General features: G+C 44.5%; 1 protein-coding gene across 1 annotated transcript in view; it reads left to right on the top strand.

The window, feature by feature from the left end:
• FNDC1 (fibronectin type III domain containing 1) overlaps positions 1-26845 on the top strand; it is a 99793-nt gene that overhangs the window by 42219 nt on the left and 30729 nt on the right. Inside the window, exons 5-14 of the mRNA XM_045805438.2 lie at positions 1677-1883; positions 7315-7413; positions 8966-9083; positions 11211-11398; positions 12138-12245; positions 14943-15131; positions 16516-19242; positions 20966-21066; positions 23252-23363; positions 24539-24967. Coding sequence (XP_045661394.2) covers positions 1677-1883; positions 7315-7413; positions 8966-9083; positions 11211-11398; positions 12138-12245; positions 14943-15131; positions 16516-19242; positions 20966-21066; positions 23252-23363; positions 24539-24967 — 4278 coding nt within the window. The remainder of the gene's footprint in view (positions 1-1676; positions 1884-7314; positions 7414-8965; positions 9084-11210; positions 11399-12137; positions 12246-14942; positions 15132-16515; positions 19243-20965; positions 21067-23251; positions 23364-24538; positions 24968-26845) is intronic.

The following is a 26845-nucleotide window of genomic DNA, read 5'->3' on the forward strand; positions in this document are numbered from 1 at the left end:
TCACATTATTAAGGGTGTGAACGAGAGATCCCCATTGGGAACTCATAAGAACAACCAAGTCATAGGATTAATATAGAAACTCAGGCAGTTACTCAGTGCTGTGTCATTAAAGACTTGGGCTCTCAGTATTGAGCACATTTGGCAAATTATTTTCTTTTGAACTATATAAATGAGCATATTATTCATTTCCATAATCACTTGGTAGTCCCTAATTTTTATAGAGGCTAGTCCTTGAAATTGAGAACCTACCTCTTAACTTGGATCAAAACAGAGATCAGTTTAGTATAACCCTAGGGGAAGTGATTACACTCACAACACCAGGCTGCCAGGGAAAGTCCCATGTAGTTAGTCCTTTGGCTGCATTATTGGGTCAAAACTGAAAAATCTTAATAATGACTATTTTGTATATTGGGGAAAATATTTACTGAACCATAATCTGGTGTTCACTTAGAAGCCTTTCGGAATGGGGGTGCCCAGTAACGGAGCAGGTTACCTCCAGCCAGTGTACAAAAGGATATTCCTGTTGATTAGATTCAAAACATGGGAGCGTGTGTCTGGCTTTTCAGGATAACCATCTCCAATGGCTCTTGATTTATTGTGCTACTGAAGCTCACGCTAACTCGTGACATTAGATTTTGTTTTTATGTCTTTGCTTAGCTGGGAATTTTCCAGTCTAAAAAATTAGTCAAGAATTGACTAATAACGGAAGGATATACTGTATGGTGACTAACATAACATAATAAAAAATTATTTAAAAAAAAAAGAAATCATTGAGATGATTACAAACCCATTAAAAAAAATAAAAGAATTGACTAATAACGGGGCCGATGGAGATGGTTGAAGAGCAATGCCTGGGAAGTACCTGGCTTCTGTAAGTGAAGAGATGCTTATTAGCCAAATTGTATCCCTGATGCAGGGCCAGAGTGTGGCTGGTGTCAGAAATAAGCAGTCTGGTCGTCACTGCCTTGTTCCCAAACTTACCAGCTCTTACTTGATGTAAAAGCAAGACTTTAAACACTAAGTATTGGCCACCAGAATGCATTGCTTTAAGTTAACAATCAGGGTGTTTCTTGAGATTGGTCATTTAGCAAGAGGGTTTCTCGACACTGATTTCTCAAGGAGGAAAGAGCAGAGACTGGGGATTGCAGCGGCATTCGTCTGGAGGGGCAAGACAGCTGTGTGAGAGAAACTGAGATAAAACACAAAAACCGGTTAGCATTGCAATCTTAGCGATTTACTGTAAAGACAAGGAAAGCCTGTGTGGAAAAAAGCTTCCTGGAGGACCGTTTTAAATAGCACAGAAGTGTGTTTGCTCTATTTTTACACTGACCTTTAGCTCTCACCAAAGAATATATAGTTTTGGCCTTAAGAAGGCAAAATAGATGAGAAAGAACGTTGTAAAACATCCAAGATTTCTGGCTGGCAGCCGCACAATGGCATGTTTTCACTTGAAGTTCTTGAGCCCTCTCGGTCTGAAATGCGGGGAGGAGTGGGTGCATTGAGTGTTGATACCCTTGGGGGATAAGTGCTCCTACTAGAATTGATTTACCAGAAATGGATGTTTGGAGCCCGGCTGCTAATTGTCGCAGCTCCGTCTTCGGACAGACTCTGTGGACTCAGAGGTTCACTCTCAGGGGTGTACTGTTTAGTAATTTCTGTGTCATGTCCTCTTTAAGAAAAGGAAGTGCCCAACAAGCCCTTGCGTGTCCGGGTCCGATCCTCAGACGACCGGCTCTCCGTTGCGTGGAAGGCACCGCGCCTGTCGGGAGCCAAGAGTCCACGCCGATCGCGCGGTTTTCTTCTGGGCTACGGGGAAAGTGGCCGGAAGATGAATTATGTCCCACTGACAAGAGATGAGCGGACACACGAAATTAAAAAGCTGGGTGAGTTTAACGTTAATTGGTATCGATGTGTTCATGACCTTGCCATCATGTCAGTATTTAGAAGCTCGTTCGTGACCGGAAATGATATTTGAGGTGTAGCGTTCATTTTCCAGGTGTGACGATTATTCACAACCGTGTTCTTGGCTCCATCCTCCCTCCATGCCTCTGTCCTTTCAACCTTCAGTTAGTGGCAGGACGAGACCCCCTTCCCCGTGCCCATCAGCTGCCGCCTCATGCCATAGCCCCAGTCCCTTCGGCTGGGCCATTTCTCTGCACGTCGGAGGGAAGCTCATACTCTTCTCGTCTTGTCCCTGCTTTCACCGTTTTATTCTTTTAAGCTTTGTCTTAGCTCCCAGGACGCTGGACTTTGAGTCCTTTCAAGAGGAAGTGTGGCCGCTGAGGGAGCCTGCACACCACGCCCGCCTTCCTCCTTCTTTGCAAGCCCTATTGTGTGAAGGAAGCTCTGGCCATGGGACGCGGACGGGGACGTCTGCTGGAACGTGGAGGTTCCAGCTTGGGTTGAGGCCTGACCTTTTGTTGCTCTCACTCACTCACAGGCCCAGAGAGTGGCACAGGCCACGGTCTAAGCAGGGTGATGCTGCAAACTCCTCCTTTTCTCCCCCTTTCCTCATGCCCCCTTATTGACCTGATGAGTTTGGCGGGAGGTGCTGGGAAAATGTGGGTTGCCCCTTTGTGTGTCCTCCTCTTGCAGGGAAGCCAGGCTGCACAGAGCACGTGATCTGCTCAGCTCGTCTGGGCCTATGTCACATAGGCCCCTGGGCTGTTGGGCAGCAGAGCCTGGTAATTCTGGGGCTCATTACTAGGAAAGCACACTTGCCCCATGATCTCCAACGTAGCTTGACCAGCAAGAAATATGTTGGCCCCACTGCTTATTCTTCAGTCGCTTCCTAATTGGGTCAGTACTTGAGCAAGGAAAGGGAATGATTTTTTGGGCCCTTCCAGAAGACTCCAGTGGGACCTGATGATCTCTTCACTTGCTAACGCGAGCCAGGCCTCACTCAGCTTCCAGCCTCGGCAAGATGGGCTGGAGGTGGGAAGGAGAACCGGCTCTGGGCAAGGAGCCCAGAAGAGCACAGAGCTGAAGGTCTGTGCCGGGCACAGAGTCACCCGTGAGAAGGCAGTGATGCCTGTGGCGCCTCCTTAAGTCTTCTGTCAACATGACGAGGGACAGGCAAGTGGTGGGAAATGAGACCGGCGAGACAAGACAGAGAAATGGGAGAAGAAAGGGAGAGGAGAAGCCAGACTGAGGGTTCCAGGCTTGCAGCAACAATGACCAGCAGTTTGGGGCTCAGGAAACAGGCCGGTGAGAAACGGGGCTGCCTGTGGGAAGCAGGTGTGCTGGCCCCCAGTGCCTCAGGTGCTCCGAGAACACAGTCCCGCTGCTCGAGGCATGACCACAGATTCTGGAATTTGGATAAGCAGCTCTGAGTTCCTCAGGACTCCCAAGGCCGGCCCCCTGCGCCACATGGCAGGCACTGCTCGGGGCCAGATTGATCTGGTTGGAGACGCTAGTGGAAGGCCAGCCTGGATTCCCTTCCTGAAACAACCCAGAGTCACCGCCTGAGTCACGGCTGTCTCTTCAGCCACCTGCTGAACCTTGGACAAGTCTGATGGGTGTTCTGCTGGGCAGAGCATCCAAATCATCTCGAAATTCAGACTCCAGACCTCCCAGACAAAAAGACCAGCTACCTCTCTGCTCCAGAGCCACCAGAAGCCACACGGGATCACAGCAGGCAGTGCTTGGGGAGGCTTCGGTATTAGCCGTGAGACCTAGAGCCAGAGGCCCAGTCATCGGGAGACTCTTCGGTCATTCGTTCCCAAGCCTACCCTTTGCCCTGAATAGTTGAACTGTGCGGGGGTAAATGGGCCAAATTCTACCCAGAACATCAGCAGCAGAGGAGAGGCCCTCCTTCTGCATTCCTGAGACTGCAGGGGAGCGTGTTTCCAGTGCGAAGTGTTCATCGTTCTGAGTCTTCCATAGACACCATGCAGTAAAACCTCGTTTGGTGCGGACACGTTTCTCATCTGCCTGGGAATGACCCCTGGCTCATCTGAGGGCAACAGAAGGATTTGATTGCTTCTTGAACTTGAGCCAATGTGGGAACTGAGGTCAGGGCTGGGCTCTAGTCCCAGCCTGATGAACAGTGTGCCCCATGCCTCTGCGACAACGTGTTGGCTTTTGAATTTTCACCAAAGTGTTGGACTTGCCATTGCGGACACTCTACGAGGCTGCCGTGAGGAAGAAGAGGGCTTCCCGGACGATTGCTCCGTCATGATGGGGAGGGTGCAGTGAATTCTGGGGAGGATGTCCCAGTGGGCCTACTGTGTCATGGGAGGAGTGTCCTACATAAGATTTTAATTCCGTTTATGACCGAGATGCCATTGAAAGCATGGTGCCCACAGAGAATGGCCAAGGAAACTTGGAGAGAGGTGAGCCCAAGGTCCTGTCAGCAAAAATCCCACCCTGCCAGTCACTCACGAAGCACATGTGATTGGATGTCTTCTGTGTCAGGCCCCTCAGGGGGCACCGGGGCCCCAGCAGTCCCTCACAGAGACAGACCACGGACAGGGTGTTGTGAAAGCAGAGACCATAGAAGCAGACACGGGAGGCCCCAAGTGCTGCGGCGGGCGCCCAGGGCCAAGTCCTATCCAGGGGAGCAGGGGCAGCCATGGGAGACAGAGGCCAGAGGACGTAGCAAGCCCCGGGGCTCACGTGGGAGCAGGACAGTTATAGAGAAGGAGTGTGTGAGTTTAGGGGCCTTTAGGAAGTTAGGACTCTGGACGAAGTCCAGCGTTTCTGCCGAGTCACACACTTCAGATCAGGGAAGTGAGCCGATACACTGGCTCTGATGAGGGGCCGTGGTGCCTGGGGTCTCAGGGGGCACTGGGCTGGTGACGCTGGGGTCATTTCGGATATTTTATTTCCAGAGTACCAGGGGGCACAGAATGGAGCGTGTTCTGATACCAGCGAGTCGTCATTATTTCTGTGAAAAAGAGATGGTTGTTCCCAAACCAGCACTTGGCTCTGGGCCCTGCTCCCTCGTCACCTGCCGTAGTAAATCCTGGTGTCACACTGACCCTGCCACGTCGGCCGTGACCGTGGGTGGGTCATCCCATCCCCCTGAGCCTGGTTTCTCGTCTGTGAGAAGGAGACCGTGAGAGTAGCTTCCTCATGGGGCTTTCGTTGGGGCTAAATGAGGAGCTGGGGTGACACATTCAACACAGCAGAGACCAGGGCCACACTCGTGGGCTGTTCTGGTTTATTCTTCCTTCGCGGTAATCTTGGGCCAGGTTTAGTGTGGAGAGCTCGCAAGTCAAGAATCTGGGTGTTAAAAACAATCTAGGAACTTTACGAAATACATGACGAATATGTAAAAACATCAATTGTGGGAAATTATTCATTTCTTGGGGGCTCTTGATGGGCCACTGCTTTTTAAGGGTTTTCCTATGTGGTCCTGGGTTGTGAGGTTGGATGGGGGAGTTTTTCTTTGTTGCCCTTTGGCTGCTTCCTTGTCAATAGCACCAAAAAGTTGACCATCCGCAGAGACTCCTCTTTTTGGAAGCTTAGTCTGATGCTCTATGAATCCCAGTATTACAAACTTGAGTTTTCCGTTTATAAAACATACATTTCAAAATTCGATAGTAGCATGTCAGAGCCTTAGTCTAAATAATAATTTACTCATCACCGCATGAGTTTCACCTGCCGTGTGTGTGTGTGTGTGTGTGTGTGTGTGTGTGTGTGTGTGTGTGTGTGTGAGTGGGGAGAGAGAGAGGTAGGCTATTCGAGGGTTGTCAAATAGTACCCCCTTCCCCTGAAACGTGCCTGGTCTACAGCAGTTTGTAAGTTTCTCTGTGTGAGGTTTTTGAACACTCATCTCCTTTTTATGTTTAACTGACATGCTGTTTATACAAACAAAAGGTTTATTTTCCCATTGCTGTGAAAGTTTGCAAGGCCCGAAGGAAGACCTCCAGTGTTACAAGTTCTAATTCGGATCTCTGTCCCCTCTGCTAATCTGCTCAGGTGCTAGCTGACGGTGTAGTTACCTGATGGTTTATTACCTAATGGTGTGTGGTTAGAAACATGTCATATTGGGGCGCCTGGGTGGCTCAGTCCGTTAAGTGTCTCACACTTGATTTGGGCTCAGGTCACCATCTCGGGGTGGTGAGATTGAGGCCCGAGTTGGGCTCCACACTGAGCATGGAGCCTGCTTAAGATTCTCTCTCTCCCTCTCTGCACCCTGCCCTCACTCTATCTCAAAAAATTTTTAAAAAATAGAGAAATATGGGGCGCCTGGGTGGCACAGCGGTTAAGCGTCTGCCTTCGGCTCAGGGCGTGATCCCGGCGTTACGGGATCGAGCCCCACATCAGGCTCCTCCGCTATGAGCCTGCTTCTTCCTCTCCCACTCCCCCTGCTTGTGTTCCCTCTCTCACTGACTGTCTCTATCTCTGTCGAATAAATAAATAAAATCTTTAAAAAAAAAAAAAAGATCTTTTAAAAAAAAATAGAGAAATATATCATATTGCCTCATTTTTATTCTTGAACTTAAAGGCTGCTTCTGGAAGCTCAGTCAATAGAGTCTGGAGTTAGGCATTAGTGACTCTGGATTCAGAGGACATTATGAGTCCTTCTCAGGGGCATGACCACGGGCAAATCAGTCAATTTTCCCATGGCTTTATGTCCTTATTTATAAAATAAGGTCAAATTGGAATTTAATCAAGGTTTCATCTGGATCCCAGATTTTATGATTCCACGGTACTCAAGAGTTGCAAGTTTTATTTCAACATTGTGATTTTTTTCCAAATACAGTTTTCAAGTTTAGGTTTGTTTGGATACTGCTGCGCCCAATGTACAATTTGCAGTGTGGAGTAGAGGGAACTAACTGAAAGAACAATCCAGAAATAAAGAATATATTTAAACTCTTACATTTGCTCTTAGCAAATCTTTGGAGGCTCAGTTCTGAGGATTTCAGTTTCTGAGGGCCCAGCATCCTCTCTGGACTGCTTACCTGGTACACTCACTGTTCTTGTCTTGCTCCCGTCTTTTGATGACAGATTAAAACACAGAATGACCCCTCTTCTCTGTTTTGGAGGTAAAAAAAAAATTGGGGGAATTCTGTGGGCAAATATACTGTTCTTTTCTTTTTTAAACATTGTTCATCTTTCTTCGATGTTTAGGAGATAGAAACCCATTTCTCAACAACTATAGGTAATAATCACTTCCACATTTTCTCACATAATAGTGTTCTTCTTAGGCCTAGTTTCTAATGTTCTTGGCTCATCTTGAATTGTCCTGAAGAAGTTGGAATGCCCAGAAAGACAAGATGGGAAGGGTGGGGGGATGCGGACAAAGAGGGTGTGCGTTCCGGAAAGCCAAGTGCAGAGCCTCATCCCTTGCCGGTTGGTCCACAGCCTCGGAGTCGGTGTACGTGGTCTCCCTGCAGTCCATGAACTCCCAGGGGCAGAGTCAGCCTGTCTACAGGGCTGCCCTAACGAAACGGAAGATTTCAGGTATGTTTCCAAGGATGCACCTGCTCACGCCATGGTCTGTGTGGATGCAGGATTGTTTCCAAATGATGCCGCATTACGTGATGAATTACATGGATTTCGCTGAGTATGAAGGAAACCACAGGACCGGCTTGGTCACGTTTCGGACACGAGCATGTTTCTTTTATACTCAGAGATGAGAGTGTTCTTCCAATGAAGTGTATTTCCCTGTGCGTTTTGAATGGCTTCCCTGTGCAGCAGATTTGCCGCAAAAGGAGCAGCCAAGCATTTGCTCCATTTAAAGTCACAGTCTAACCCACACAGCAGTTGCCCTTGGCGGCAGACCGTCAACAGAGAGAAATAAGAGTAGGTGTGGAGGGGACAGTCTGCAAGATCTGTACTCATACTTCATTTTAGCTAAAATCACCTAAACAGCATTGAGAAGAGTGAGAAAAATGTAGTAGAGGCTTGCTCATAGCCTGATCATTGGTCATTTACTAAGGGATGCTTTCCGCCTACATCCATTCACAGATTTTTTTTTATGTTACGTATTAATAAATTACACATACCTATTCTGGGTTCTGCATCTTAATTTAAAGAGGCAGCCTGCAGCATGGTTATTTTTATGAATTCACAATTTATTTGTGATTACAGTTTTATATGACAAAGCAGATATTAAGTTATTATGTATCTTTCTGTATTATCGTTTTACATTTATGATTATAGTTGCTTACGTTGTGTGACAGAAGTCTCAAATACGTGATGTTGCATTTTTATTTTTCGTATTTACTACTATTGAAAAAGTGTCTGCATTGCCTTTTTAACGGGCTATTTACATCTTCCCCTACTTGTAGCAAAAATCGCATCCCTTTGGTCCCTGAAAGGTGAAAAGAAAAAACAAAACAAAACAAAAAAACCCCAAGAGACTAAAAGCAAAATTGAAGCCTATAAGTCTTCATTTTGGGTAGAGATTAAACAGAAACTTAGGCTTTGTGAGTATGATGTATTCTCTCGGAAAGTGGCAAATTGAATTCTATTTTATGTCTGAATGTAACTTTTAATATGTCTTGGAACCACATTTTCTAAAATGGGAGGACATTGAACCGAATGTAATTTGTGCATTTGTTTGAACCAGAATTTCATTTCATGCCATGATCGCTAAGGAAATGCTCTGGCTTGACATTTTCTCCCCCCAAATTTTGCTTCCTGTAAATCTTGTATTATTTCCCAGAAATTTACAGTACGTTTTAAGAAAACATTGAATTACTTGGAGTATCCTGGGCCAAGGCAAAGCATCCCTTTTGCACTGTTCTTTAGGTCAGTTGAATTGGGCAACTTTTCAAGTGAACTGCCCATTTCTTAGACTGTGGGTAAGAAGAAGAAGAATGGAGATTTGGGTTTTTCTACATTGACCAAGCAAACAATTGCTTAGCTTTCTATTAATTTCACTTTATCAACATTAAGTGTAAGCAATTGAAAAATTATACAGCATGAATAATGAACTCTGAAGGCCAGAGGAACTCAGGGCAGAGCCTATTGTAGAGATAGCCTTTAATGTGTCCCGTTGTCTTTTCAGAAGAGGATGAACTAGACGTGCCTGAAGACATCAATGTCCGGGTCATGTCATCCCAATCCGTGCTTGTAGCCTGGGTGGATCCTGTTTTGGAAAAACAGAAGAAAGTTGTTGCATCAAGGTACTTTCCCTTATTTCTTTGTCTTTATTTGAAATACGAGAGATGTGGTTTTCTGGCCCTGAAGAGACATGTGTTTATTTGAATGACTGTATCTTCTGACATATCTGAATGCTGGCCTCTGAATGGTAGACTATTCTATGACAATCTAGCTAATCTCGGGTGTGGTCACACATTTTCCACAGATCAGATATGACCAGGGCTTCGTGTGTAGTGCACACAGCAGGACCTCACCTCTCACTTGCTCAGAGTTTTATCTTGTGTCTGGAAATTCCCTAGATTCCATTTCTTTCTTTGCCCCATTTGTGTTTTGCTTTATCTCACTACGATCTATTTGTGAGCAGAAGATATGGCCCCAACTTCGAAGGAGTCTTACCTTTCCTCCTGTTATCCAAGAAGGGTGGCAGTAGAAAGGATTTTTTTTTTTTTAAAGATTTTATTTATTTATTCGACAGAGATAGAGACAGCCAGCGAGAGAGGGAACACAAGCAGGGGGAGTGGGAGAGGAAGAAGCAGGCTCATAGCGGAGGAGCCTGATGTGGGGCTCGATCCCAGAACGCCGGGATCACGCCCTGAGCCGAAGGCAGACGCTTAACCGCTGTGCCACCCAGGCGCCCCAGTAGAAAGGATTTTTATGTAGAGAAGGGGACATTTGTCAAATGCCTTGTACACAGCAGTTCTTCATACATTCTTCAAACACTGAATCGCTTTATGTCCAGCTCATTTGTGCATAGCAGAAGGCATGTTTTGTCTCGTAAGCCATGACGTTACGCCGTTACACTGATTTACAATAGCAATAGAAGAAAAACAATCATGAGGTTAAAATAATTTTTGTGTTTAAAGAAGCCACTGGTGAACACCATTCCTTTTAGCGGTAGATTAATCTAACCAGCAATATTTTATGTGTTAAATGACTGAATAGTTTATATTACCAAGAGAAAGCCAAAGATTTGGTGGTCACTAGGGCACTACGTATTAACTTTTGAACCTATCTACAACCAGGAAAAGTGAACATCCTTTAAAAAATGAATGGAATATAATGCTGAGATTATATATGTATTTTATCTATATATTTTTATTTTATATTTTTATTATATATATTTTTATCATATAATTTATTTTATATACACACACATATACCGTTATTTGTATTAGATATAGTTTCTGTTACTATCTGTTAGTAAAGAAAAAGAAAAAGAAATCTGCTTCTTTTGAAAGACCCAAGAAAGCTCATAGTGATTCTCTTCCTAACCATTTTGTTCCTCATTACCACTGGACTTTGATTTCCAACATCTTGATGAAAAGGAAAAAGCGCTTGAGTTTTCTTAGCAAGACTCTTGAATTAATTGGCAGGCTGTGTCTGCAGCTGAAGTCTTATCTTGACTTATTAAATATCACCTTGTTAATGCTTCAGATGCTTTCTACTGCCAAGTGGCTGCAAAGAAAATTTCTTGGCAAAGGAATACAATAAATGGCATTTGCAACTCTTAGAGTGTGGAGGATGTCTTCTGTCTGGGATTGTTATTTCCATGTTTGTTCACACTGTTTCTCTCCCTGATAATCACACAGTAGAGTTCCTTTTGTAAGCTCCTCTATCTTGCTCTGTTTATTACACATTTTTGCTCCTTCTCATGGTGATAAGTCTACTCCAAACCACATGTTGCCTTTCCTCCTGAACCTACAGAAAGCATGCCTGCTTTGGCATGAAGTGGATCTTCTTGTCTTTCTTTTCTGGAGAGCCAAGATACCTTGGGCCAGTTTCAGTTCTTAATATTGCTTTTTCCACACCACATACATGCACACACATACACACATGTCCCTCAGAAGGCCCTGCCTGGTCAAAACTGTCCTGCTTGTGTCCCTTTCCTTCTTAATCTCTGCTTGAATTCGTGAGCAGTAGGACACTAAGCTTCATCTTTTCTGGCCAACTTTAGGCACCTTTCCTGGAACTTAGGAGTAAATTCTTTGACTTAATAGCATAGTCAAAAATGTAGATTTTTCTCCTCTTTAATTTCTCTGCTTAACCTCCAAAGTCATTACTTATGGGGAAGGAAAAAGAGCAAGGAACCCAATGTTTAGTTGCAGAGAATTGGTCAACGGGGTGCATTGTTGCCTTGCGTTTTCTTATAGACAGTACACTGTGCGCTATCGAGAAAAGGGGGAATTGGCAAGGTGGGATCACAAGCAGACCTCCAACAGACGCGTGTTGGTCGAGAACCTGATTCCAGACACCATGTATGAATTTGCAGTCCGTATTTCACAGGGTGAAAGAGATGGCAAATGGAGTACATCTGTCTTCCAGAGAACACCAGAATCTGGTCTGTATTTAAAATGGCTTTTGGATCTTCCATTTGGGAAATGCCCTGAAAATAAGATTTAAAGATGGTTTAAGAAGCCAATGGTGATAAAGGCCAGCAGAGGCATTTTTTTAAAGTAACATTAACCCTAAATCTGGGAAGTGATTCTATGTACAAGCGGAAAGAAGTTCAGGAACTGTTGCCTTGGGTCCATGTTTGTCCTCCACTGGCCATCTTCATTAGCAGGTTATTCGGACATGTGGAGCACATTACATCCCAGGATAGAGCATAGTCATAAGTCCCCGCTGGATATGTACATGCCCCTGGGTAATTCATGGCTCTGGAGGGTAAGGGAGACTCTTCTTTCCTAAGGCTGAGCTTTTGTTTGATTCTGGGGGAGAATTTTGCTCTGTATCAATTATTTTCTTTTAAATGATGTCTTTAAAAGCTTTATTAAAAAAGAAGTTTAAACTGGATTTTCATCTTTTTTATATATTTCAACATTCAGCAATGAGAGAAATTCTGAATTTCTAAAAGCATTTCCCTGGATATGTCTAAACTCACTACATGAGGTGGTAGCACTGATATAAATCATTATATTGCACAAAGAGTAATGAGAGTGTAGAATTTTCTGTCATGTATAATCAAAATGAACCTAGTAGTAGCTTCAGTGAAAAATCTATCTGTAGGGACCATACGTCACTTACTTTTAGAATATCCATAAAGGCACTTTAAACCTTGGGTCCTTGTCCTTTTGTAGCTCCTACAACAGCTCCTGAAAACTTAAACGTCTGGCCAGTCAACGGCAAACCTACAGCGGTCACTGTAGCTTGGGACGCACTGCCTGAGACCGAGGGGAAAGTGAAAGGTAGGAACCTCATTATTTAAGGTATCAGGTGCACACAGGAGTGACATACCCCAAATAAAGATGTGTACATTGACTCTGATAAGCACCAGGTCTGACAGCAGGCTTGATGACTGGAAGAGCAATAGGGAAGCAACATACGTATATGGGGCACTAACCCAATGGACAAGGGTATTTCATGTAGGGTTCTTACGTCAGTAAGATCCAGGTACTCATGAAGATGATTTTGCATCTTCTCTATCCACAGCGATTTGGGTGCTGCTGTCAGGAGGGGTGTTTTTGATTGTATGGGTATGACATCATAACCTTTACCCATACAAGTAACAGCCTTGTGTTGCATGCTATGGATCTTTTCATTGTACCAATAAGATCATGGAATGTGGGAGTAAATAGGAACCCTGTGGGACCACAAGTGTCTTGAATGAGACCATAGATATTTAATGGGTTTGAAAATCAAGTAATAAAATAAAATAAAAAATGGATTTTTTTCCTATTTTTCAGCCTTTTAAATTAATTATTATTATTTTTTTTGGTTGAGGAAAATGTGACCTTAAAATAGAAAAAAATGCCAAAGATGAAAAGGAATTAAAATAGAATAAAATGTCCACAACTACTTAAATTTAAAAATAATCTGTTAAGAATATTAAATAAAAACACAACTTCCTTTTAGTGTAAAAATATTTAAGAACCTTTCAGAAGTCTTTTCAGAGACATTTTAGAAAACTGTGTGAAGGTTTTCCCCTGACATTGCATATTCAAATGTACCCTAAGGGTACGTTTTATTATTACTTGATTTTGGAAGACAACTTAAGTCTATGTCCAGAAACTCTGAAAGGTTTGTGTAAGCTTAAAGAAATCGAGAAAATTATTACTAATCCCCTCTGGGAATTTCTTAACTGAAAAAACTGAAAGGTTCTCTTGTATTCAACTGTAAGTTATCTTTGAGGACCTGTAAAGATGTCTTTGCATGGAACAATGGGGTAGTAGTTTCTAAACTTAATGCTTTCTCATTTGCTTGCAGTTTGTAAAGAATATATTGTACTATTCTTGCTCGTTCTTTTCCCAGTGGAATAAATCAGAAGCAAATGAAGAGAAGAAATATTGAGTTGGCCCTTTAAATCATCCTTTTTATGACAGTTTGTCGTGATGCTGGCAAACATTCTGAAAATTGCATAAAGACGTTTTTGGCTGACTTTTGTTAGTTACAAAAAAGTCAACTGTTGCTCCTTTCATGACTTTATTATCATGGTACTTATTTGCTTTCTTTCCCTCTCCCACATCTTAGTTTATATTTATAGCTCTTTGGCGAATGAACCTCCCTGGTAGTCAATGAAATATTTTCAGAAAATAATAATAGCTACTGAGTTTTTTTGTCCAAAAGAACTCACGTATCTTAACCCTGCTTAGGCAGTTTTCATAAAGGGGTGGTGATGGGACTGAAAAGTCATAATTACACTGGGGAATTTATATGTATGACAAATATAAAACATAATAGAAGAATATAGTTTAACATGGTTACATTTTTTCCAGATGAATTAAATTCCTAAAAAAATCTGTATTACCAAATTTTATAGACAGTGGGTTCTTTTAATTCTTACTTTGACCACCACAAATGACTAGTTTGTTCATTTTCAAAGAGAAAAGAATGTGGGTGTGTTTTTGTTTTGTTTTGTTTTGTTTTTTTTTTAGACAAATGCTGCAATGGCATTTTTGGTTGAAGTTTTTTAATTAATGTACTTTTTAAAGATTAGATCTCAGGGAAGAGAAAAGGTCTTCTGTGCTCTTCTACATATGACAAAGATAGTATGACAGTTGCTTGGTTTTTCTGTGATTCAAATCATTTTTCGTGGTTAGCTCCTACTCACATTAATTTGATAAGTTTTGTAAGTCTTAAGTTTATTGAGAGGAAAATAGGCAAGACAGTTTTTAGTCGAGGGTGGAAATTCTGCTTCAATACATGGCTTCCTTACGTTACGGTATTTCCATAGAAGCATAGAGCTATATTAGGTCCTTGGACTGAGTTTGCTCTGATTTTCAAAGTTCAAGGGCATTACATGTTTGTAAATATCACTGATTCGAGATGGAAACATTAGACATCACATAAATCTATGAACTGGCAAATTTTCCTCACAGTTTTAAATACTGTGAAATATCCTTACCTAGATATATTGAGTCAGGATTGGAATTTCTGCAAAAGTGAAATTATACTCCAAATATGGAATTTATCTGGCTTAATAGACAAATAGCCCAGATCAATACACCGAGACTCTCAAAGGTGTTGGTAGCGCTTCAGATTTAGTTCCGACCATTGTCATTTAAATCTTCCACGGCTTCTTCTACTCAGAATATATTAATGCTGACATAGTAAATTAGTAAAGGAACACAACGAAGAAGAGCTCCCAATGCAGTGTAAACGGTTTGGGTAAGTTGTATGAAGACTGGCCTCCTGGGTTCCGTTGTTTAATTTGCTGGAAATGGAAAACTGCCCACGAATTCACTCCAGGGCCCGTTCTGGTAGCCTGAATGAATGGGAGTTGACCTTCCACTTGTCTTTATGCTCCAGCTGCTGACTTGGCGTGCATTGCTAGAGTATTAATTTTAGTAATGCACGTTCTAATTCATCCTGCCCATACAGTCTGTCTGCTGGACACAGGACTGTTTTCAGTTTCCTCCTTCCAACCGTCTGCCAAATCATTTCAGAATACATTCTTTCATACGCCCCGGCTCTCAAACCATTTGGAGCAAAGTCCCTCACCTATCCTGGAGAGACTACTTCTGCCCTAGTGGATGGTCTGCAGCCTGGGGAACGCTATCTTTTCAAAATCCGGGCCGCAAACAGGAGAGGACTGGGGCCTCACTCCAAAGCCTTCATTGTCGCTATGCCAACAAGTAAGCATCGTGTGTTCGTGGCTCGCTCTCTCTCTCTCTCTCTTCATTACCGCTAATTGTGATGTGTTACTTTGAATCATGCTCGTGGATTTAGAACTGCTCTGTTGATGATTTGGGGGGCTAAATTTGGTGATTTCGAAAATATTTTTATTGTCCCTTTAAAAATTCTTCTCCCTGAAGACTAAAAGATCGATTGCCAGTCATATGAATTACTATTACAATATTACAGTAACATGAATGTAATAATTATGTGATTAATCTTATATCACTGTGTAATTTTGGGCTTATGATGACAGGGAAAGAACATATTTACAGGTGTAATGTGACATTTTTAATTGTTAGCTCTCTTCAATTTCTAGATAGCACTTAATATTTTTAGCTTATATTCCATTATTTTGGAGTGTAGCTTTAGTCAGAAGAATTTCAATTACCTCGTTATCTCACCACTATCAAAATCGAGCAGGTTAATAAAATCCCAAATTGGAGTGAGGTTTTTTGGGGCTGTATTTCCTTTTCTGCTTCCCCATATTTACACCAGATATTGGGAACTGTCTCCTGCATGGTGTGCGGTGAGGATCCCCAGTATACTGCAATATTAAACAGTTCTGTGCTGGAAAAACTGGAATAGATAACGTTTGCTCCCTCTGGGTCCCCCCTTGCCATATATATTTCCCCCCTCTTGCAGCATCCCTTCCTGCATTCAACCTGCTCTCAGGAAAGGATAAATTGTAGGGCACCTGTAATATAATGTTTTGCCTACCCCAGGAGTCTTTTTAGTTTAGGCCTTATTTTGGGATTACGAATGTATCCATTATTAAGGGGATTTTACATAAGAAGGAGGAAGCTGGTACAGACATGTTAGGGGGAATAGAGAACTCTTTGTAATGTCTTAAAAATGACAGATTTGTTGCTCACCTGTCACTTGCAAATCACACACAACACATCCCCATTTAGTTTTGTGTATAGATCATTCAGCATTTTGTACCAGGCTCTTGTGTATTTCTTCCCTACATCACGAAGAGTAGTAGTATCCCAACAGTTATATTAAGGAAATCCTACATAAGATTTTGCATTCACAAAATCAATGGATTACTTTAAAGTACTCGTTTCAAAATTTCTGCAAATAATAAGCTGTGCCGTAACTTGATTCAGTTTATAGAAATTTAATACACATTTTCTGGGACTATATTGTTACTTAAAGCAAAAAAGAGATCTTTAAAAGAGATTGCCATAATTCGAAAAATGTGTTCAATGTCTAAATAATGAGAAGTTATTAATTATAATGACTAATTAGAAATGCCTCCACACTGCCATCTTAAACACTTACCTGATGTTTCTCAGCTTTCAATTTTTTTGACGGCAGAATCTTTAAAATCTATTTTAGCTGGTTCTGGTGAGTCCGATGTGCAGCAGAAGACCCACCCCGAGGATGGCTGGAAATCTGAAAAGCCAGAGACTTCTCCCAAAGCGCCCGCTTCCTCAAAACACACTCATTTGCCTATTTCTCCCCGAGGCAGAAATGTCAAGGACCCTCTCCTTGACTTGAAGAACAAAATATTGGCTAACGGTGGGGTGCCTAGAAAACCCCAGCTTCACCCTAAGAAGACTGAAGGGCTGGGTCTTCAGTCGACAGAAATCACCGATGAGGAGGAGCTGGATTCCCGGGGGGACCCACCAACGTTGCCCTCAGAGACCCAAGACCGGAAACCACAGCAGAGGCTACCAAGTAGATCTGTCCCCCCAGTCCTCACTCTCGGGAGGACCCCAGTGAAAGCACAGACGCCAGTGCTGTCCCAAAAGGAAGGTGCAGAGCGGGGTGGCTCCTCTCTGGCTTCCCACCCTCGTCCAGGGGTGTCCTCCTCTGTACCCCACACACGCATCGAGGGTAGCTCTCACCGCCCTTCGGGGGGGCCCTCTACCAACCTGCCCCCCAGCTCTGCTGACAATGACTCAGTGGGCCAAGAGGAGGACGAGCCAGCCGCAGGCTCCCGGGACCCCAAGGACGCCGCCTCCCAACGGCTGCCTCCCAAGAGCACTGCCCAGGCTCGGCCAGCCCTGTGGCCCAGCCGCCAGGCCACCTCCAGTGCCCAGCGGGACAGAGGCCCTGCGTACCACAGCACAAAACCAGCCTTGCCCGCGCGGAGAGCACCCCATTTTGGGGGTAGGGAGGAAAATTCAGGCGCTTTAGTCTCACCCTCAAAGCTTTCTCCGCCCCAGGGAGGGTTGTCTCGGCTGCTGCCCACCCCACCACACCCTGGGGCTCCACTGTCCAGGGGCTGGAAGAATGGTCACGATGCCCCAGCCACCAAGTCCAGTGCACCATCACAGTCCAAGTCTTCCTCGTCTTCTGGTCTCTCCTCAAGGACACTGGTCCCTGAGGGAGAACATGCCTCTGATGGCGAAGGTGACAATGATACAGAAGATAGAGGCAGGCAGGCGGAGGCCGCGGCCCCGACGTCTCGGGCCCGGCTGCCCTCAGGTCCGCCTGTCTCTGGACATTTCAGTTTGTTCAGAAACAAGCCCTTTGCTGCCCACACGAGATATCCAAGTCGGTTTGGCAGCAGCCGAGGACCCCGGTTGCATCCTTCCAGCTCCCCGCCGTCCACCGTGTCCCCCCGAGTCCACTCAAGGGTGAATTCTCACCCAGCTTCGGACCACAGGCCTGGCTCGGGGATCCATGGAGATGGAGCAGAGAGCGAAGCTGAGGATGAGAAGCCGCTTCCTGCCACCGTGGTAAACGACCACATGGCTTCCCCCTCCAGGCAGCCTGTCTCCCTGGGCGTGGACCACCTAAGAAAAGGCCCGCAGAGAGGGGCGAACCTTCAGCGGAAGGAGCCCCTGGCGGAGAACCCCAAATCCGCAGGGATTGAGGCAGGCGCGCACCCTCAGGGCAAATCCCTCCCTTCCAAGGCGCTGGATGTTCAACAGAGCACAGAAGTGGGCGTGGACGGCGGCTCTCCTAAGGCGCAACTGGCCCCCGCTCGGCGGCCCGCGACGCGGCCCCAGCACCACCCCGGGCCCGGCGTGCCCAAAAGGATGGCACCCGGCCAGGGCCTGGGTGCGGGGGCCGCCGCTCCGGAAGGGCAGCCTTCGCCCACGGTCTCCGTGTCGCAGCCACAGCCCCGCGGCCCCGCGAGCAAGGACGTGGGGCGTCCGCTGTCCAAGCCCGAGCTGCCCCAGGCTGGGCGTCCCCACTCCGCGGTGCAGGAAAGCGCCTCCTTCTCGGACCCCTACGCGGCCAGAGGCAGTCAGTCCCCCCACACGGCAAGCTCCCGAGGGGTGCTCCCCACATCTCCCCACCATCGGGACGAGGATTCCAAGGGCAGATCCGTTGGAAACCTCCACGACAGCACAGAAGCGGAGGCTGGAGGCTCCCGGGCGCCCGCACACCCGGCCCGGGCCAGGGACCCCATCTTGTCCCTTCCCAAGCACCTCCAGCTGGAGGCTCACGCAGGAGGCGCGGGCGACAGTCACCTTCGCAGACCCCCAGGCTCCCCGTTGAGGCCCGGCAGCCCCCGCCACTACCCCCACGCCCGCCCTAGGGTCCCGGGCCGAGCCGGGCCTCAGGCTGTGGGGAACAAGGACCGAGCTTCCCAGGCCGTGCCGTCCAAGAGGGAGCCCCTGACCTCTAAATCGCAGCAGTCGGTCTCGGCGGAGGAGGAGCGTGAAGATGCCATGGTGTTTAAAGGAGGAAAGGACGAGGACCCTCTGTCCTCCTCTGTTCCAAAGTGGCCTTCCTCCTCCAGCCCCAGAGGCAGCAAGTATGTGGATGGGAACATTGCTAAGGACAAGACGGACCCTGCCATTGTGCTCTCACTTCCCAGGGTGAGCTCCCCGCAGGACGAGAATGACACTCCTGTGAAGCGTCCTCCTCCTCCTCCCCCTGTGGGCAGCTCCCCGAGAGCCTCACACCTTCCGCCCAGACACCCCCACCGCAGCCCTGCCACCCCAAGCCCCACCGCGGACACCCCGGCCCGGGTGCAGTACACCACCCGCGCCCCTCCTGTCTATTCTTCCACCACCCCGATGCTCTCCTTGCGCCAGCGCATGATGAACTCAAGATTCCGGAACCCCCTCTCCCGCCAGCCTGCGAGATCCCCTACCCGACCAGGTAATTCGTTTTTAACTGAACATTCTCTTGGCGGTTCTCCACGGGGTTCAGAGCCAATTCTTGAGAGGCTTTTATTTTATATTATTGAGTGTCTGCTATGTCCAAGCCTGTGTTAAGAGCTTTACAGATGTAACGGGATTTCATCCTCTTAACCACCTCTTGCATTGTTTCTCCTGGTTTTCAGAGGAGCAGACTAGGGCCCAGGGATCTGAGTGGTTCGGAGAGAGGTCAGACAGCTATGTGGCTGAGTGGCAGATCCCATCCCAGACGTGCTAATTTCCCAGGCCTCTGCCATTCCTCTATCACATCCTGCCTCTTCAAATTCCCCAGCATGCGCTCTTAATCTGTGAAAATGCATCACAGTCATGATGCCAAACTAGGCTTCCTGTATTTTAGGTTATTTTTAGTTGCTCACCTGCCAGGGTATATTTAAAGAACCCACAGAAAGGAATTAGGTAACTGTGTAGGCTGGATCTTGTTCTTGTAGATTCTGCATATAAAACTCTCAGCATACACCCCGAGATAAACTCAGATGTCTTGGATGCGAATTGCTTAAACATTGCAATCAGTGAACGTTATTTAAAACCTCCAGAAAATGCATGTTAAAGATGATTGTCACACGGAGGAGTGAGAGGCAGATGTGTGACTTACGTTGAGGACTCAATGTAGACAACTGTAAATTGGAGTCTACATGGACCCCAGGGCAGGATCTAAGTTATTTACTCCAAGTTTGCATTCAGTTTAGTGACACCTTGCACTCTCCTTGCCTGGAATTGGTGCTTAATGGGAGATTTTTGAATGAATGCATTAGTTTTGTTAGTCTGTACTATTATTAGCTTAGCAAAATGTAAAGACACAGAACAATGCCCTATATAGAAGTCAGTTTTCTATTAAAATCACTATTGTAAGCAAACATAAGAGCCTGATAATAGATGTAAAATCCACATTCCCTTGTATATAGCAGAAATTCAATAAATATTTAATTCTCATTAGCTATTTGAATGATAAAAGTCTCTGACCCACAGAGTTGTAAGAAAGTCCAAGTACTTTATGCTGTGGGTGGGGTTGGACCAGAGTGCTCCCAGCGCAGACCTCGACTCACTGTAGCTGATCAGAAATGCCAAGAGATGAAGAGGGAGGACAGATGCTAGGAGCAGACAGACCAGCAACCGAAGGGGCAGCTAACTGGACCTTCTACTTCATCTCTGAGCAGACGCTTCTCCAGCAGCCCCACGCAAGTCAGCACTGAGCTTTTACACTTGGTGATTGATGGACCCGATTCAGCTAGAAATACTTTAGTATAATCTGCTGAGAAGAGCAGGACAACATCTAGTATATTTTAGAGAGATTTTTCTCCATCCTTCCAACTTTCCTTCCCTCTATCTTCCAACTGGCTAAAATAATGCTATAGCCACTACCGTCCTTAACTTTATCTAGAAAATTTACTTATGCTGGACTCTCTCCTTTTCCCTGTATTGTTGGGAAACTGTGACTTTAGTGTACTCTTCGTAGACATTCATATTTGGTATTTAGAAGTCACAATTTAAGACTGTCTTCTAATATATGCAAGTTATTCGTTTAAAATTCTGTTTAGTATTTCTGTTCAAAATGATGCGTTACTATTTAGAGGTTAGTATGAAGTCAACTTTACAGGAGTGTTGAATTTACCAGATGCTGGGTTTTGTTGTTGTTGTTGCTATTGTTTTCTTTTGTGTGCATGTAGGGTATAATGGCCGACCAAATGTAGAAGGGAAAGTGCTTCCTGGTAGTAATGGACAACCAAGTGGACAAAGAATTATCAATGGCCCTCAAGGAACAAAGTGGGTAGGGTAAACTTCTTTACACATACCGGTTGTTTTGCTGTTGGGAAGAGAAAAATGGTGGGCATTGTACAGCAATAAGTGAAATGGTGTTTCGTTTATCTCCTCCAGTTTTAACCACTCCTATGTCAGTATATTTTTGTATTGCTTCTTCCAGTGCTCAGAAAGATCTTTTATTCTCCTGAGTAACTAGTTTGCTTTCTTCTCATAACTAATAAGACAAATGGGTCTTTATTTCCTGTTTGCTTTGACTGGTTAGGAAGATCATACAAATGTATGTTCCAGCCCCACAGCAATTACATAGACCCTGATGCTTAGCCCCTCAAATGGACTTCTTTTTTCCATCTCTGATAGTTTCATTTTATTTTTATTTTGTATTTTTATTTATTTATTTAAGATTTTATTTATTTATTTGACAGACAGCCAGTGAGAGAGGGAACACAAGCAGGGGGAGCGGGAGAGGAAGAAGCAGGCTCCTAGTGGAGGAGCCCGATGTGGGGCTCGATCCCAGGACTCTGGGATCACGTCCTGAGCTGAAGGCAGATGCTTAACGACTGAGCCACCCAGGCGCCCCTATTTTTATTTTTTATTATTTGATTAACTAGTATACACATTTTTCTGTAAATTGTCTCGAATCCTTCGTAAAAGAAAGCAGGGTAAAAACAAACAAACAAACCAAAAAAAGTTGGCTCAAATAGGCAATTTTCACTATATCACCTTTTGAATTTTCCAACGATCATTGTTTGACCGAAATAAAAAATAATTACTAGTATTTTATGTGTGTTTAAGCTAATTGACTTTAACTTCCTGGGGTTAAATGTTCAGCAGTTGTTGGTGAGGTAGAGGGTAATGGGCAGAACACCTTTACAATGTTCAAGGATTTAAAAGATTTACTAGAGAATCACAAAATTATTCTTATTTTGACTAGGAATTCCCAGTCAAAACTTCCCCTTTATTGCAGTAAGCTTTAGGAGAACATCTTGAGAGAGTTCATAAAATTTTTAGTCACAGGTAACAAGATACATTTTATCATTTCTCCAAGGAAAAAGGAATTGATAAAGAAAGAATGTATATTAAAGCGAAATGTCATTGTAAATAATTTTGCATTGGAACAGTATGGAGTAGAGTTCAGAAGAAGGGTTTATATAAATACATTTTATTTTAATTACTGAGACATCATCCAACAAAGTGGCATCCTGGCAGGTGTTGCCTGCTGTGCAGAGTCATGGTTCTCAGACATTAGGGAGCATCAGAGTCCGCTGGGGGCTCGACAAATAAGACCTGGGGTAGGGCTAGGTAATTGGCATATCTATCAAGTTCCCAGGTGACGCTGAGGCTGATGGTCCAGGCCACACTTTGAGAATCACCAGTGTAGAGCATGAGCTTGTTCCTTAACGGGAATAATAATAGCTTCCCCCCTCCCCAAAGTATCATAAATCGTAAGAATATGACATTTTTGCCTGCATTCTATATTAGGCAGTTTCATTACAAATTAAATGGATTTTGTTATATAGCAACTTCAGTTTTTGACATTAACAGCCAGATGGAAACATTTCATGTTTTTAATACACTAGCAATACGTGTTCATGGCAAGAAGTTAAAGCAATTCAGAAATATATGAAAAAGATCATTTCTAAGCTAAGAAACATCCCAAACCACTCCCCAGCGGTAACCACTGATAACAGTTTGGGATATGTCTGTCCAGATTATTTTTCTCTGCAGTTTTAAGCTTATATATACAAATGAATATATTTTTATTTCTTCCAAGTAGTCCTGTAATCTGAGTCCATAGCAGTTAATATATGTAGAATTTCCCAATCCTTTTCATTGGCCGCTAGCAGTCCACGGTGTGGATAGGCCATGTTTTCTTTATCCCTCCTCGCCACCGGTAAGCGCTTAAGTCATCTGCTGCTTTCAGCATTACACACAGCGTACTAAATGGAAGCAGTACTATGAATATCTTTTGCATATTTGAGAAACTTAAAACAATTTATATATTCTATGGTTAAGCAATTATGGTGTGAAATGGGACTGTTTTGCACTTTATTCTTATTAGACCTTGTGAATGGTACAGACAAAAATAACATTTCCTATTCACATTATGGTTTCCTTCTGTGGAAGCTTCGTGGATATGTTCATGTAGGTGGATTCATGCTCAGTCTATTCTTTAATTTGTGTTATGGATTTAGGTCGTGGATCTCAACCGTGGGTTAGTACTGAATGCCGAAGGAAGGTACCTGCAGGATTCACAAGGAAATCCTCTTCGGATTAAACTAGGAGGAGATGGTCGCACCATTGTGGGTAAGTGAGAATGGTGTTTAGGCAACAAAAAGTGTTCCGAGTTCACAATTAACAGCCACCTACCCTTTTTTAATGGGTGCCCTAGGCCAGTTACTTTTAGCCATGTGGAAAGGAGTCCCCCAAAGAGACAGAACTTAGCTTTTTCCCTGATACAACTGTAGTTCTACTCTTCAAACAGACTCCACCTTCCAGAAAAGGTGGTGCTTGACTTCCTTCTTGAGAAAGGGCAGCTGAGAGCAGTAGGAGTCAACAAACGGCAGCACAAAGACCAAACCCTGTCTGCTGCCTGTTTTTGTACTGCCTGCGAGCTCAGAATAGTTTTTGCACTTTTATTTTGATTTAAATTCGATTAGCCAACATATAGTATATCATTAGTTTCAGATGTAGAGTTCAGGAATTCATCAGTTTCGTGTAACACCCAATGCTCATTACATCACGTGCCCTCCTTAATGCCCGTCACCCGGTTACCCCATCCCCCCACCCGCCTCCCCTCCAGCAACACTCAGTGTGTTTTGCCATAGTTAAGAGTCTCTCATGGTTTGTCTCCCTCTCTGATGACTTCCTATTCCGTTTTCCCTCCCTTCCTAGTTTCTGCATTTTTAAATGATTGCAAAAAAATATAATAAAATAAAAAATCAAAGAATAATAATAGTATTTGTGACATGTGAAAATTATTTGAAATTCACATTTCACCAAGTTGTATTGGAGCATAGACACACTCATTCGTTTGTGCACTCTCTGTACTTTTTTGCCCTACAATTGCAGGGTTGGGAAGCTGCAACATGCAGCTTAAAATATCTGGCCCTCTATCTTCTCTGGCTCTTTACAGAGGAAGTTTGCTACCCGGGTACAATGTAACTCTTCCTCCTTAGATGTAGAAATCAAGAGGAGGAAAGTGTTACTTTCCTGACTAGAGACTAAGAGTTATGTCAGGGTAATTGATGAACCTGATTATGTAAGTTAATACAGAATAAGGGACAATATAATAAGCCCAGAAATTTCTGGAAGGCAGCAGATATTGCTGCCTCTGCTGGATATCCTTTTAGTGCTTCCTTTGCTTTTTGCTGATTGGAACATAAGAATAAATAAGCTTGGGAAAGACACTTTGCATTTGGTTTTTACTTCCTCTGGATGATTTCATCTCATTGTACAGCTTTTGTCTGATTTTGTTTCAGATCTGGGAGGGACCCCTGTGGTGAGCCCTGATGGCCTTCCCCTCTTTGGGCAGGGGCGGCATGGCAAACCCGTGGCCAGCGCCCAGGATAAGCCCATTCTGAGTCTTGGAGGGAAGCCTCTGGTGGGCTTGGAGGTTGTCAAAACAACCACCCGTGCCCCCACCACAACTACACGACCCACTACGACGACCCCAAGGCCCACGACCACCACCACCCACCGCACGACCACCACTACCCGCCCAACGACCACTACCACACGCCCAACGACCACCATTCGAACCACTACACAGACGACCACCACTACGACTACCACCCCTGAACCCACCACCCCCGTTCCCACCTGTCCCCCTGGGACCCTAGAACGGCATGACGAAGATGGCAACCTCGTAATGGGCTCCAGCGGGGTCCCCGAGTGCTACCCTGAAGAAGGTAACGGCCTTCATTGTAATGATGGCCCACTTAACTAGCATGCTGCATTTCCAAGTCGGGTCACAAAGGCTCCAGGGAGGGGTACATAGGGGGCACAGTAGAATGGTGACTAAAAGCATTTCCAGTCCCACAAGGTTCGTTCAGGGGTATGTGTCCTAACTGGGGTTGTCAGATTTAGCAAATAAAAATATGGCATGGGACATACTTCATATGAAAAATTATTTGCTGTTCATTTGAAATTCAAATCTAAGTGCACGTCCTGTGTTTTATCTGGCAATCCTTATCACGACCCAAGTCAAAAATTTAGCTGGAACATGGAACATTATAGGAATGGATTAGTGTGTCTCCAAGTGTGTATTACTGGACATTCATAGATTTGTACGTGTTATATTTTTCTTTAAAAAAAGGTTCTGTGATTCGCTATGTGATTTAAACAAGGCTAATTTCTTACTGTTGGATTGTTCTGATCCTTGAATAGTCTCATTGTGAATTTCCAAGAAAAATAGAGTGTCCTAAACTCATTTGCTGGCCGAACACTTTCTTGATCAGCTCTCCCTTTGCAAAAGCTAATCCTTGAGTAGCTGGGCTCTGGTGGCAGCAAGGGCAGGACTGCTTTCCACCAGGTAGGACTGTGCTGTTTCCTCTGCTGTGGGGCGCCCCGTCAGGACGGTCCTCTGCCCTTGCTGTGTCTTCCCGCGGAGAATGCCCAGTTCCCCTGAATGGAAGCGAGGACCCTTCGGTCAGCTCACGGTGGAGCTGCAGAATCATCACCTTCTGTTCAGGCTGCTTTGGAAGAGGTCATTCTGCATTGGTGTCCCGCTCAGAGGAGAAAAATTCATCTTCTTTCCCTTAGGTGGAAAAGAATCACCGTGGACGCTGTAAAACTTAATGTCTTTTTAAGCTGATGCAGGGTGAAGGCGCTTCGTTTCAGGAATCATTTTATGTGCCCGGCATTCTTTATGCAGCCTCGTTGACTGTGATAAGCTTGAACTTGAATGCCGTATTCAAAGTGGGAATTCTCTTTGAAGTCGCTCTTCCCACAGAAAAGCTCCAAGTAAACAGGAACGTTGGACACATCTGAAAGTTCACACCAAAGGATGAGGAACCATGCTGAGAGGAAGGCCGTTGGGAAGAAGATTCGCACACTATCATCTCCCCAGGGAGCACGAACTGGAATTTACCTTTGGATTTCTGGTATGAAAACATTATGTACTTCCTTTGACCTTTCACTTCCGCATATATTGATGTGTTTGTTTTTTTTTAAATCTAAGTATAATTGGAAGAGCTATTTACTTAATAGTTGTCTGCAAACAGGAGAGTGACTATTTTGAATTTGGATTGAATTACTACTATTATTATGAATATTTTGCATTTTCTTTTGTCTACATTTACAGAGGGCTTATAGCATATTCTTTTCATTTACTTTGAATTTTTGGACTTTCATCTGGCATGAAAGTTAATGTTTTTCCTGGTATTTTTGTTTCTTCTCCTTCTTCTCCTTCTTCTTCTCCTCCTCCTCCTCCTCCTCCTCCTCCTCCTTCTTCTTCTTCTTCTTCTCCCCCTCCTCCTCCTCCTCCTCCTCCCCCCCTCCCCCTCCCCTCCTCCTCCTCCTCCTCCTTTTGGCAAATCATAATGAATGTGTATGTTTTTCACTTCCCTTACGTCATCCTTCCACTTTCCTAGCACAGGCCAAATTAGTAGCCAAGTGTTAATTATAATTTGCCTCTAGGCAGCATTTTCAGAATAAGTACAAATCAATACCAAGTCTTGGGGAAAAAAGTAAACTCGTGGAGTGCAACATATCATCTTTATATAACGTTATAATGTACTATAATCATTATTTTAAAAATATTCCTGTATGGCCGATCTTCCTTTTTT

This window comes from Ursus americanus, chromosome 11 (genome assembly GCF_024610735.1).
Source record: "Ursus americanus isolate L20-20 chromosome 11, mUrsAme1.1.p, whole genome shotgun sequence".
Classification (NCBI taxonomy): domain Eukaryota; kingdom Metazoa; phylum Chordata; class Mammalia; order Carnivora; family Ursidae; genus Ursus; species Ursus americanus.